We start from the raw sequence: 12,599 nt of genomic DNA on the forward strand, positions 1-12,599 counted from the left end.
TTTCCATAAGGCAGGTAAGCCGACTTGCTGGCCTGGTGGCTGGTGGCGTCCGGTGTCTGCTGCTGACCTTCGCCAGAAGTTTGCTCGCCCCTGCATCCGTCTGTGTGGACATACCACACGAGGGGAGTGTCTAGTTGTGCCAGAGTCACTTAAGGAGAGGTCTCGAGACCCCGACAGGCCCGATGGAGGTGAGGAGCCCGAGGGTCCTCTGCACGTCTCACCGGTTAGAGATCAGACTGCAGTCGCTGGAACTCTAGCCACAGGCTCATTCTCAAACACGGATCCATGGACCCACGTCCCGTTAGTGAGCCCCAGCCTGTGACCATGGGTCCTGACCTGACCCGGAGCATGTTACCGCCCTCCTTGGGGTGGGGGGGGGTCCCTACCCAGCAGGGCATCTGTTCCCCATGCCCCTCATCCCTCCCATCCTCCCTCCATGCTTCATGTGGCTCCGTGGACTCAGAGCCTGTCATTTATTGATTTGCTCCCGTCTGTCTCTGAGACAGTGTGAAATCCTCCTGTAGCTCAGTGGGTGCCTGGGGCCCCAGCTAGTCTTCGTTTCCTAACATGTGACACGTATTATACACAGAAAAGCACATCTTTAAGGAGCACGTGTGGTCCCGTCCCTACCCTTAAGTCATGAAGAACGACGGTTCCTCTGAGGACTTGAGGAGGCCCCCTGCCTGGAGGAGCCCCTGTTTGTGCCGTTGCTGCCCCCTCCATGGAATGAGCCCCTCGCCCTGTGTCCGTCTTTTTGGAATTTGCCAGCCATCTCAAGCCTGGCCCACATGAGGTGCTACGGCTCCACCGAAGAGTGCCCGTCTCTGGCAGATGCGCACATGTTGCCATAATCACATCGTTCCCCTCAACATTACGGAGGCCATTGAAAGCTAAGTGTGAAAGAAACAGTGTCTCTGTGAACACAAAGCTGAGGGCTTCAGAAAGTTTCCGAGGAAAACTGCCCAAAATCTGTGTTGAATGCAGAGAGCCAAAGGTGCGAGACTGAGGGGAAGAGCTGTCAGATTTAGGCAGCTTTCAGGTGTCCGTTTGCAAGACGCAAAGCCAGAACCGTGGATTACGGTCTGGGGTTTATGTAAACAGTGGGAGGTGAAACTCCACCCTTGAACAAGTTGGCCGCATGGGGACGATTGTGTACTGGTAATGGCTTCAATGAGGACGTCTGAGATGTGTGAGTGGAAAGCCCTGGGCTCCTAGCATCAGCCAGAGATCGGGATCAGCCAGCGGTCCTTTTGTGCCAGATGGGAAGCCATCCACTTGGAGAGAAGGGCGTCTTCCCGTTACAGCAGGGACCGCTGCGGATGCTGACACGCGGTTGTTTGGCAGTGTTTAGATCCCTGTGTGCTAACTTAGGGGATGATGCTTTTCTTTTTAGAAGAAGATTGTGTCCTATCGAATTATGTAGTGTAAGTTTACAGTGCTAAATTTTCAAAATTATTTTCTGAGTAGATATTGTATTTCCTGGGTATGAAGGCTGAAACTTATGAAAAAGGCACGTAGCAATAAATATCCTACCCAGTTTTCATGCTGCCCTACAGGAAGTTGCCGTTTTTGTCTCGTTTGTCCTTCTGGACGTTTTTATGCGTACGCGGACCTGCACAGCCCTGTGTGCATGCGTCATATTGCTCTCCCACAAAAGGTGCGTAGTACTCACGTTCTGCTGCTTGTGTGTTATGTAGCCCTGCATTCCACCCTTCCTGTGTGAACCTATGGGAAGAGTCTTTCGTTCCTCTGATTTTGAACAGACTCCAGGATGTGGCTGGGCTGTGATGTGTTTGATCAGTAATCCAGTGGTCTGAGTTCCAGCTCTGGTCGGACACATTTTAGTTGGACTGTTATGGCTCTGCAAAGGTGTCATGATTTCGTGTTCATCTAACTGTTGCTTATTGTGACCCTGCTTCCGGGCCAGGAGCTCTTGTAGGTTACCGCCAGTGAGAGAAGCCAAACAGAAGAGCAAACAGTATCTTGCTCGTCTGAAGCTTGCGCTCCGGTTGAAGTGGAAGGGCGAGTCAGGGCGTGGCTAAGACCTAGCACATCTCAGACAGTGAGGTGCTCTGCAACAGAGTAGGGGTGGGGCCGGGGGACAGAGGCTCGGGTGGGCCGGGGCTACAGGTCTGAACAGGGTGCTGGGGGCAGACCCAGAGGAGGCCTCGGGGACATTTGAGCGGGGACCTGAGTGAGCTGATGAGGGGTGCACTGCATAGACACCTGGGAGAAGAGTCTTCCAGAAGCGGAACCTGTAGGGGCCCTGAGGAGGGCACCAGGCCTCGTGAGCTCCGGTGGCGACTTTGGCGGCTCCATGGCCTTGTGGAGGCGCTTCTGAGTTGGACAAGAGGCATGTGACCTGTCTTATACTCTCAAGTACTCACTGTGGTTGCTGAGTTGCAGGCTGATGCTTGGAGGCCAGTACGGGATCCAGGGGCTGGACTAGGAGGCCACCAGACGGTCGTAGCAGAGCCCGTGTGAGCAGCCGTGTCTGGATCTGTACTGATGCTACAGCAGTTGGGGGATGTGGCCCCAGGGACTACGGGCTTGTCCTGGTGGCTGGCCCAACCGATTTGATTTCCAGAAATGGAGAAGATGGAGAAGAATGGGGGTGACCCCAGGCAGGACCCAGGCTCTCATGTTGGGGGTCCAGCCTGGGGCAAGGCCAGGAGGGAACACAAGAGCTGGATTTTGGGCCAGAGTAGGAGGTGCCCAGAGGGGAGGGGACAGTGAGGGAGCCTGAGGGGGGCTGGGCTATCCCGAGAGAGAGCAGGGAAGGCCTGAGGGGGTGCCAGTGCAGAGGTTCACAGCCAGCTGGGGCAGGGGAGCCCAGGGACCGTGAGCTGGACACTGAGCTGAGAGTAGTGAGGAGGGGGGCCTGAGCTCCAGCACAGGGAGGCAAGAGGGGCTCCTGGAGTGGCTGCCTGTAGACTCCTGGGCAGAGGGGCCCCAGCGGAGGGCTGCTGATGGGCAAGAGTTGGTTGGTCAGGCTGTGGCAGCAGGGGTAGGCCTGTCTCAGTGTGCAGACAGTGTTGACATTGGGGGTAGCGGTTCAGGCAGCTGCTGGCTTGTGGGCCTTCAGGTGCGTGCATGGGGCGGAGAGTGGTGGGCAGCTGGAGCCAGAGACTCCATCTGTCATTTGCCAGCCACCGTCCGTGGGGAAAGAGTGACTGGTTCTCTGTTTATCTGGGAAATGGGGCAGCTTTAGAAGTTGTACTGACAGCTGTTGCTTGCCACGTGGCCAACATGTCACTTAGGGACAAGAGGGGTGACCTTTGTGGGTACCTTTGGTCTTGGGACCATCAGTGGCCACTTGCTCTAGAGTGTCTGCCCTCCAGCTTAGTAGCCCCAGGGCCGGGCACAGCAGGGAAGACAGCGCTGTGTCCCCGTGAGGACTGGCCCACGTTGAGGATGCGGGGAGTTCCTCCTTCTCTTCGGGAAGACCATAGCTGCCTCTCCCCATCCTGGGACCAGTGCCAGCTTCTGTCACAGCTCAGCACTCGGTGACATGGCCCTCCCGACCACCACCACCCCACACTCCCGTGCCACATTATCCAGAAAAACCTGATGTTTTTGCAATTCTTTTTTATTAAAAGAATTTTTTTAATGTTTTATTTATTTTTGATACAGAGAAAGACAGAGCATGAGAGGGGGATGGGCAGGGACGGGGGAGACACAGAATCTGAAACAGGCTCCAGGCTCTGAGCTGTCAGCACAGAGCCCGATGTGGGGCATGACCTGAGCCACAGCTGGAGGCCTCACCAGCTGAGACCCCGGGCACCCCTGATTTAATGGGACACCTTGTTGCCCTGTGACTTGGTAGTCATGAATGTCTGTCCTCGGGGGTTTAAGCTGAGTTTTGCTGTGCAGTGTTTTCCACTCCTGGTTCTGCATACTTTCCCTAGGGGCTCATCCCCTTGCTCTGGGACCCCCATCCCAAGCCCCCCTCTGGACGTAGCTTCCTGGACGAGGCCCAGACTGGGGACGTTGTTCTTGGGGAGGGTAGCTTCCTGGATGCGGACCTGGGACCTCATTCACTTTAGAAGTTGAACTCCTGTGTCTCACGTCCTGTAGACTCGGAAATGGGCACATTGGGCTTTGACAGGAGCCCTGGCACGTGCTAGCATGAACCTCGGAGTAGCCGCTGCCGGGCCCGACTGCCTTTCCTGGAGTGTCACCATGGGGTGCCCCCCCCTCCGCCCCCACCGTGCCACAAGTGCAGCTGAGTGCCAGCCATGATGAGCAGCCCCATGAGCCAAAGACGCCTTACTCCCTGAAGACCCCCCTGTCAGAGGCATCAGCAGCAGCTGTCATGGCTCGTGCTGCAGTGGGAGCAGTCATTGTCCTGTCATCTCCGAGTGGAGGGTCCTCTGGCCACTTTCTAGTGTGTGCACAGGAAGTCTCGGTCCGGGCTGATCCCTGGCCCCAGTCCTGCTCACCGTGAGTGCTCAGCCAGGCCCCGTAGTGCCCTCGGTAAACCTCCCTGAGCAGCTCTGGCCACACAGCAGGGGTGGAGGTGCTCCGGCCCATGGCCTCTGACTTGTTGATGGTGAAGCCACGCTGTCTGGTAATCAGTCCACGGCTCCTCAGCAGCTGAGCGCTCAAGACACGTGGCTGGTATGCAGGTGTGGCTTTCGGATCCCTGGATCCCAGGGCTTCTTCTCCTCGTCCCCGCCCACCTCCCCCAGGCATCCTGTGTCCCGGTACCCTGGCTCGTACTATGCCACGTGTGTGCGGGGGCACCCCGTCTTCTGTCACTGGGCTTCTCCGGCTGGCCATTTCCAGTGGCTCTGGGCATGTGGCACACCGTGTGGCCAGGTGGTGTTAGGTGTTCTGTGCTTAGACACCTAACACATGAGTTCTTGTCATAAGAACTTCACATCATGTCTGGGATGTTAAAGACCCCCTTTGACGGGCTCCGCCGAGCTCGGCCCTCCTCGCAACTGCCTGGTGACACCGGTGCGGCGGCGGCCCTGTGGGCTGAGCTGTGTGAATACAAGCACTTGCCCTGGGCATATTGTCTGAGCCCAGGCTTGCGAAGTGGTTGGTGCAGTTTTAGGGACCTCATCCTGGAGTGCTTTCCCTGGGCACCTGCCGGACTCACATGGCCCTTTGGGTGGAGGAGAGGGTGCTTCTCGAGGATGGGCCTTGGGCCCTGCCTACAGGTCAGGGTGCCTCCCTAAGGTTTGAACGAACAGTGCCCTGTTCGAGGCCCAGAGGTCCAAGTCCCGTCCTCCGGGCCTCCTCCTCACTGGGCGTGTTCCGCCTGCGTCCGCCTCTTCCTGGCAGCACACCGGGCGTCTCTGCTCCACCTTCTTTCCTCTGTGCTCAGCCCCAGACGTGCGTGGCTGGACAGGCGCACAGAGGTGTGAGGCAAATGACTCGCTGTACACTCAGTGCACGCATCTGCCTCCTTCATCGCCACCGGTCAGGCCCCTGGAGAAAGGGGCCTGGGGCTCCAGGATGGCAGATTGAGCCCCACTCGCTGAGCACAGCCTGCCCGGGGGGCCGGCTGACCTGCATTTTGAAGACAATGGGGCCCAAGTAGCTTCCCACACCCGGCCTCCGTGATGCCACAGCGAGTGTGGGTCCCCCCTGGGCTGCCGGGCTGGGACGGTGAGGACCCCTGTTGGGGACATGTGCAGTCTCAGCTGGTCAGCGCTGGCCACCATGGCCCCCGAGCCCACAGCCACAGCTTGGACGTGCAGCTCTGAGAAGCACCGGTTGGGATGCATTCTCAGGATGTGGAAACTTCTCATAGAGGGAAGGGGGGCAGAGCTCCGTTGTTGTGGTTGGGATCTTGCTTGCTCTTAGACATTCTCTGTTTTCTCCCTGTTCTTTTCTCCACATAGAGGCATTAACTTCTTTATATTGTTTATTTTGGGGGGGGGGGAGAAAGACCAAGCACAAGTGGGGGTGGGGCAGAGAGAGAGGGAGACACAGAATCCGAAGCAGGCTCCAGGCTCTGAGCTGTCAGCACACAGCCCGACGCAGGGCTCTAACCCACAGACTGTGAGATCCTCACCTGAGCCGAAGTCATATCCTTAACTGACTGAGCCACCCAGGTGCCCTCAGCACAGATGCATTTTTAAGCTTATTGATCTTACTCTCTGGTTTTGCTTTTCTCAGTGTGTGTATTTTTTGGTGTCAAAAAACCCCCTCATGTTAGCATTTCAGAATCGTATGCCTGTCACCTCTCCTTACTGTTTTCACGGCATGGTGTGTGTGTCCTGTTGTAGGGAACCAGCCTGAATGTGCCCCAAGCCTGGTGGTCATGGGTTGTGTGGTGTGGGCACGCAGTCTGACTGCTCTGTTCCTCTCTGCCCCTGCCATAAAACGAGGGCCGTGTGGCTCATGGCCTTGTCTTCTGGGGTTCTTCTGTTTGATTGGGAGCTAATTCCCGAGTCTCATAGTTCCCCTCAGGCTGAGAGAGAACCTCAGAGAATGTTTTCTTTGTCACATGTGCGGCAGGTGGCTTCCTGGTGGCATGACCTTCTCGGTGGCTGTCCTGCAGCATCTATAGGCTTTTTTGCTTCGGGGATTGCCTGTTTTTCTGCATGTGCCCGGGGCTCTGGGCTATGTGTTGAAAGCATGGGGACCTCGGGCCCATGTCCCAGGGTTCAGTCCTGCGGATCGAGAGGTGCAGGTGTGTGGACTGGAGTGGATCCAGATGACATAGGTCACTGTTCCCGTTCTAGATGACCCGCTCCGTCTCAGAGCCCCCCCCTGCGGAGCCCCACACGCCCCGTTGCCTGGTCCCGTGAGGGCGCCTGCTGTTTCTTGCCCCTCGGTGTGATGCTGTGGCAGCTGCTGCCCCCCCCCCGCCCAGCAGCAAGTCCCACAGGCAGACAAAGCCCGTGTTCAGGTGGAAAACCTACTTCCTGTTCGTTATGGAGCTTTTTTTTTTTTTTTAAACATTAGGGACAGTGACGTGGGGAATGTAGCTGGGCAGCCGCTGCGGAGACAGCATGGTGGCTGCCCAGAACACTGAGGATGAGCCAGCTATTCTGCTTCTGGGCACACATCCAGGAGTCGGGGGCAGAGACTTGAGCACATAGCTGCACCCTGACAGAGAGACAAGACAGGGTCCATCCACATGCTGGCATGTCGTGCTGCCTGAGGAGGGAAGGGCGTGCTCACGTCACCCCTAACATGGGGGACCCTTTCTGACGTGGTGCTCAGTGACGCAAGCCAGCCACAGGAGGACTGCAGGTAGAGGTGCCTGTGGTGGGGACAGGTGTGGAGGGGGTGTTTGATGAGGACCTGGTTTTCAGTTTGGGAAGATGAAAAAGTTCTGGAGGTGAAGGCCCTTAACAACCAAGCTGGATGCTGGTGAGGAGGGCAAATGTTATGTTAGGGGCATTCCACCGCCTTTCCTAAGACAGACCGCTGCCCCACCTATGGAGCCACATGTTGTTGCCTCCTTGAGGCACATTCCTGGGAGAGCACTCTCGATTTGGCGGGTGTGGACTCCCCTTGCGGTTACACGTCTTACCTTGTCCAACGGCCCGACCCTTCGTGAGTAGTGGGGCGGCACGGCCATGTCTAGGGGCCACACGCCAGACAGGGAAGTTGTCCTGGGCTGCCTCCTGGAAGAGCTGCTTGACGGAGCCCTGAGGATAAGCGAATTCCCCCTTGCTGTTGTCTGTGCTGCCCCCAGAGCCCTCCTGAAGGTCTTCCACCGTGCCCCAGGGACCTGGTTAGTTTGAGTGCTTCGGTGCCCAATCCACCCACATCCTCTCCTAGGGCACATTTTCACAGCACAGCGAGTGCTGGGGCAGCTTCCTGAGAGGTCACCAGTAGCTGGGCACCCCACCCCACCCCCAGCTCACCCTTTTGGCTTTAGAGTGTCCATGCATTGCAAAACCCACCTCTCTGTCCTATTTCTCATGCGGAACATTCCGGAACCTTCGTACTCCATGCACTGTTTCTATCTAAAGCTCATACACAGTGGTCCTCCAGCAGAATGTGTTTTCTTACTGATCAGCTGCAGAACTGAGGGTGCGCAGGACTGCACACGGTTTAATGTCTTAATTACTTATTTCACGTTGGACCTTGTGTGCCTCAGTTATGTAATAAAGTGTGACACATCACTGTCCTTGTCACCTATGCCTTGTCCTTGTTTCCCACATGGTGTTAAGTGGGTTGGCTTGTGTACCTCACAAGACGGTTGTAAAGGTTCCCGTCTTTTCCTGCTCCTGTGTGCTTGATGGCCGCTCGTGCTGCAATGTGCCTGGGGCTCAGGCTTTTGGAAATAGGCCCGAGGGGCCCTGTCGCACTGACACTCCAAACTGCCATTGTCTGGGTGTGACTGATCCCGCTCCATCTCTTTCCTTAAAAGATGTCCCATGTCTTCTCTGTCGCTGAGGTCTGGTGGGGGATTCTGGAGCATGGGTTTTGAGTGCTGGCAGAAGTGACCGGATGGTTCCTTGGGCCCTGATGCAGCCAGAGTCAGAACCATGGGTGTTGGGCCCTGTATGTAGGCCACCAAGGGAAAGCCTGTGGGGTGGCGGCGTGGCCTCCGGCAGCTGCAGGCCGGCCTGTGGCAGGGGCGGATTTGGCATCGGGCATGCAGTCTAGTTGTCTGCAGGGGTCACATGGGTGAGGCAGGCCCTGCAGCCCGCATCCCTGCTCTGCGAGGAAGAGGTGGCTCCTCTGAATGGTGGCACCTGGGATTTGGGGGCTGAGACTGTGGCCAAGGACCAGCCCACTGAGGGTCTGCCACAGGCCCGTGAGGGCTGTGTGGGGACCACCTGCCCGCTCCGGGAAGGGCAGTGTGGGCCCAGGCCACTGAGGCCTCAGACATCTGCGCCTCAGGCCAGGGTCTATGTTGTCTGGGCTGGTGTTGTCTCCGAGGGAGGGGAGGAGAGGGGAGGTAGAGGAGGGGAGGGAAAGCGGTTTGCTGATTGCTCTGGTTGTGGAGCCAGGCCCTGATGGCTGCCCAGAAGTCTCACAGTACTTGGTTGCCTGATGGCCTCCGTTTGCGTGTTGAGCTGAAGGATCAAAGAGTCCCAGGTCCTGGGTGCCGCTGGGTGTGTGTTCATGTGTGTGTACACGCGTGGGTGGCCCATGCATGCTGGCCTGGGTCAGTCCCCTGTGGGCAGGGGATACGGGTGCCCGCTTCATGCCTCTCCCAGGGACCACTTACTGAGTTCACTTTTCTCCTCTTCAGAACCGTTACGGGTTTCTCCTCTTCACTAAGTTGTTTCATTCCAATTCTCTCTCTTGGAAGGAGGCTAGAGAGCCTGGTGAGGGTGAGTCTGGCTAGTCACCGCCTCTAACTGTCGGGGCCCCCATGCCGGCCTCCAGGCATGAAGCTAGTTTCTAAATTGGTGTCACGCGCTCCCCACTCTGCCTGGATTCCAGATGGCGGGAAGGAGCCGAGGGCCACCGGCCCTCGGGGAGAGAAAGCTGCCACCTCAGTCCCCGAGAGCCCCGAGAGAGTGGGTGGCCCTCTGCTGACAGTCCTCTGTATGGGCTAGTCATGGTCTGCACATGCCTCCGACTGTGTAACGCAGAGAACGACTGCTTGAGTATCTCTGTAGGACGTTTCAGAAAGAAACCCCTCCCGGCTTGCAAAGATTACTTTCTGTTCATGCCAGCATCTTTAAGTCCTGAGGTCGGAGAGCTTGAGGAAGCTCCCAGAAGAATGGGAGCTGACATCCAAGGCCGGCTCAGCCTCTTGCTCCTGGGTGACGGTCTTGCGTGAGGTCTCTTAAATCCTGTCATCTGGGGAGGAGTGTGGCATCCCCACAGGCCCAGCAAGGGGCTTTTCCTCGGGTGGCGGTGGCGGGGGGGCTTCCAGGGCGACTGCGAGGGGGAGAGTCGGCGAGCCCCCGTGGGAAGCGTGTGGTTCACAGGGGCTCTGGTGTGTGAGGAGCTAGGCTGCGCGGGGCTTCAGCGTGGACCGCTGATGGGCAGCATAGTGGTGGCAGACCCTGAGGGTCCCCGAGAGACCCTGCACACGCATGGGAGCCCGGTGGACAGCATGGGGAGTGGTCTTCTTCTGGAAGGTGCTGGTCGTCCTGGGACAACTTGGGGACGATCACTGTGAGCCCGGGGTGGGCTACCACAGGGCCTGGGGCAGCGGGTTGGCGGTCCGTGCAGAGGCAAGGCTGTGGGCAGCAGGGCCCCAGGCCTGGTCCGGTAGCAGGGTGTTCCTGGGAACCGGTGCCGAGGTGCCATTAGAGGCTGGGAAGAGGGCCTTTGGCACCATACTGACCAGTAGCCGCTCAGTAGTTGACATGGCCAGTGCAGCTGCGGTTTGAGCCCGTCGTGGGGTGCGTGTGGGGCCATGCCACACTGGCCTGCCAGTGGTGTGTGGGACTCGACCTGTCCCAGGTGTGGGACTCACAGAATGAGGTCCCCTCCAGGGCACGGCTGACACTAATATGTGTTCCTGACCCCGCAGGACCCCGGAGGACCTGTCCAGCTTCATCGTTGACCTGCAGCAGCGCGAGCTTGCCTTGCAGGACAGGAACAACGTTGTCACCAGCAGGTAGGCGTGCTGACCCTGGTGGTCGTGGGTGCGTCCGCTTTGAGGAGCCGGGGCCTCGGCCTGAGCGAGTGGGAGCTGGGCTGGTCTGGGGGTGCAGATGGGGACCCTGCCGAGATAGCATGTTGCTACCAGGTGGCTGCTGCCCTCCTGGCGCTTGGGGGCCACAGGAAGGGTTTGTGCCCGGACCCAGAGCCTCTCTGTCCTGGCCATGGCGTGGGCTCCGACTGACTCCTCAGTGGTGTGGCCCCCGGACCGCAGGGGGAGGTATCTTCATGTTTTTATGCGTGCAGAGCCATGTGCTCAGGAAGGTCCACGGAGAGCAGTGGGAGCCCGGCACCCCTGGCGGCAGGTGACAGGAACATCCCCCACGGGGGCATAGTGAGGAAGGAGTCTCTTCCCTGGGGGGAGGCCCCCAGGCTGACCTCTGTGTGACTTCTCCAGTGTTAGGTTTTTCCTCCCGACAACAAACGCCACTTCCAACCCTGTGAGGCCAGCTGGTGCTCTGTCATTCCACCCCCTTCTGACCTGGCCCTGCAGGTGAAGGACTTGGCCCCACAAGCTGCCCCTACTCCAGATCCCAGTCTCTAGTCCTGGGCCCCCAGGCTGCCTGCAAATCCAGGGCCTCCTGCAACACCCCAGCCCTGTTCCAGGATTTGCTAGAACAGCTCAGAATTCAGGAAAATGCTTCACATGCTTTCACTGGTTTGTTCCAAAGATTGCAGTCAGAGTAGCCAGGTGGGGGAGACACCAGGAGTGGGGGGGGGGGAGCATAGAGCATCCATGCACTCTCTGGGCGCGCCCCTCCCTGCACCCGGGCATGCTCCCCAACTCAGATGCTGTCTGAGCCCCTCTCTGGGCTGTCTATGGAGTTTCCGTGCTGAAGTCACTGGCTGTTGGTGAGGCGCTCAGCCCCCACCTGCAGTCCCTTCATTAGCCTGGACGGGTCTCAGGTTGCCAGGGGCTTGTGCCAAGTGACAAAGTACTCTCTTACCTCAGAAACCCAAGGCTCTTAGGAGCTCAGTGCCAGGAAAGGGGACAGAGACCAAATGCTTGTCCTGAGGCCACACCAGGCTCTCCCAGGGTGGCCCTCCTGCCCTCTCCTGCGACTCGTCTGCAGGCACAGAGGAGAGAGCTGCCCCCGCCGCTGGCTGGGCCCCCTCCAGCCGCGGGGCCTGCCCCGGAGCCCTGCCCGCCAGACGGGGCTGCCTGAGCTCCTCTGCTCCCCGAGGGCCTCTCGAGGGGGCGCAGCTGAGGGGTCTGAAGAGCCGGCCCCAGCCCTGTGTGGACGTGACGTCTTAAAGATTCATCGGTAGCCAGAGGGAAGGTTTTCTTATTTTGGGGGTTGATGTCACTTTGAAAATGGGCTTTTAGAAGCATCTGGTTATGTTGGACATAATCACGTCAATTTAGCTTAAAAACCTCAAACGATAAAGATTGCCTTTTGCTTTCAAAGCTACTGTCAGATGAAACAGGCATTAAAAGTGACTTGAAATTGAAGCTTTTACATTTTTCTAGATGATCTTCTTCGTTTTACTTTGAATTTGAAACAGAATGAACTGTCAAAGGGAAGGAAACTTATCCTCATTTCTCTCAGGCCCAACTGTGAGGTGGCAGGAAGGCGGCTTCCATGTGGGGGGCACGGGGACACAGAGGTGCTCCGTCTGCGGGGCCCCACTGCATGTTCACTTGCCGGTATGAGTGTGGAGTGACCTTTGCATCTCTGCTTCGGGATCGGCTTGGGAGTGGCCTCTGCCTCCGGCAGTAATCACCCCACGGGGGACCCCCAGGCACCTTGTCCACAGGTCAGGAACCTCCGGGGGTGAGGCAGCTGCCCTGGAGCAAGGGTACATCTCCGGCATCCAGTGAGAGCCGGCCCTTGATGTCCAGCTCAGTCTGCACACGGTCAGCAGGGTGGACCGGCCCTCCCAGTGTGGCCCTGTCCAGGGCCATGGCCCTGCAGGAGGAGCCGCAGCTGCCCCCGCCTCCCAGAGGAGAGTTTGGTTTCAGAGGGGTTGAGCGTTTGGGGAGGAGGGAGGCCCTGTGGCTCCCACCGTGCTTGTTCATGATAGATTGATGCACAGGCCCTGGGAAGGGATGG

General features: G+C 58.2%; 1 protein-coding gene across 1 annotated transcript in view; it reads left to right on the forward strand.

The window, feature by feature from the left end:
- The window catches only part of MAD1L1 (mitotic arrest deficient 1 like 1), a 288,983-nt gene that overhangs the window by 38,330 nt on the left and 238,054 nt on the right, over positions 1-12,599 (forward strand). The window contains exons 7-8 of the mRNA XM_029945762.1: positions 942-994; positions 10,415-10,501. Coding sequence (XP_029801622.1) covers positions 942-994; positions 10,415-10,501 — 140 coding nt within the window. The remainder of the gene's footprint in view (positions 1-941; positions 995-10,414; positions 10,502-12,599) is intronic.

Source organism: Suricata suricatta, chromosome 8, assembly GCF_006229205.1.
Source record: "Suricata suricatta isolate VVHF042 chromosome 8, meerkat_22Aug2017_6uvM2_HiC, whole genome shotgun sequence".
Taxonomy (NCBI): Eukaryota; Metazoa; Chordata; class Mammalia; order Carnivora; family Herpestidae; genus Suricata; species Suricata suricatta.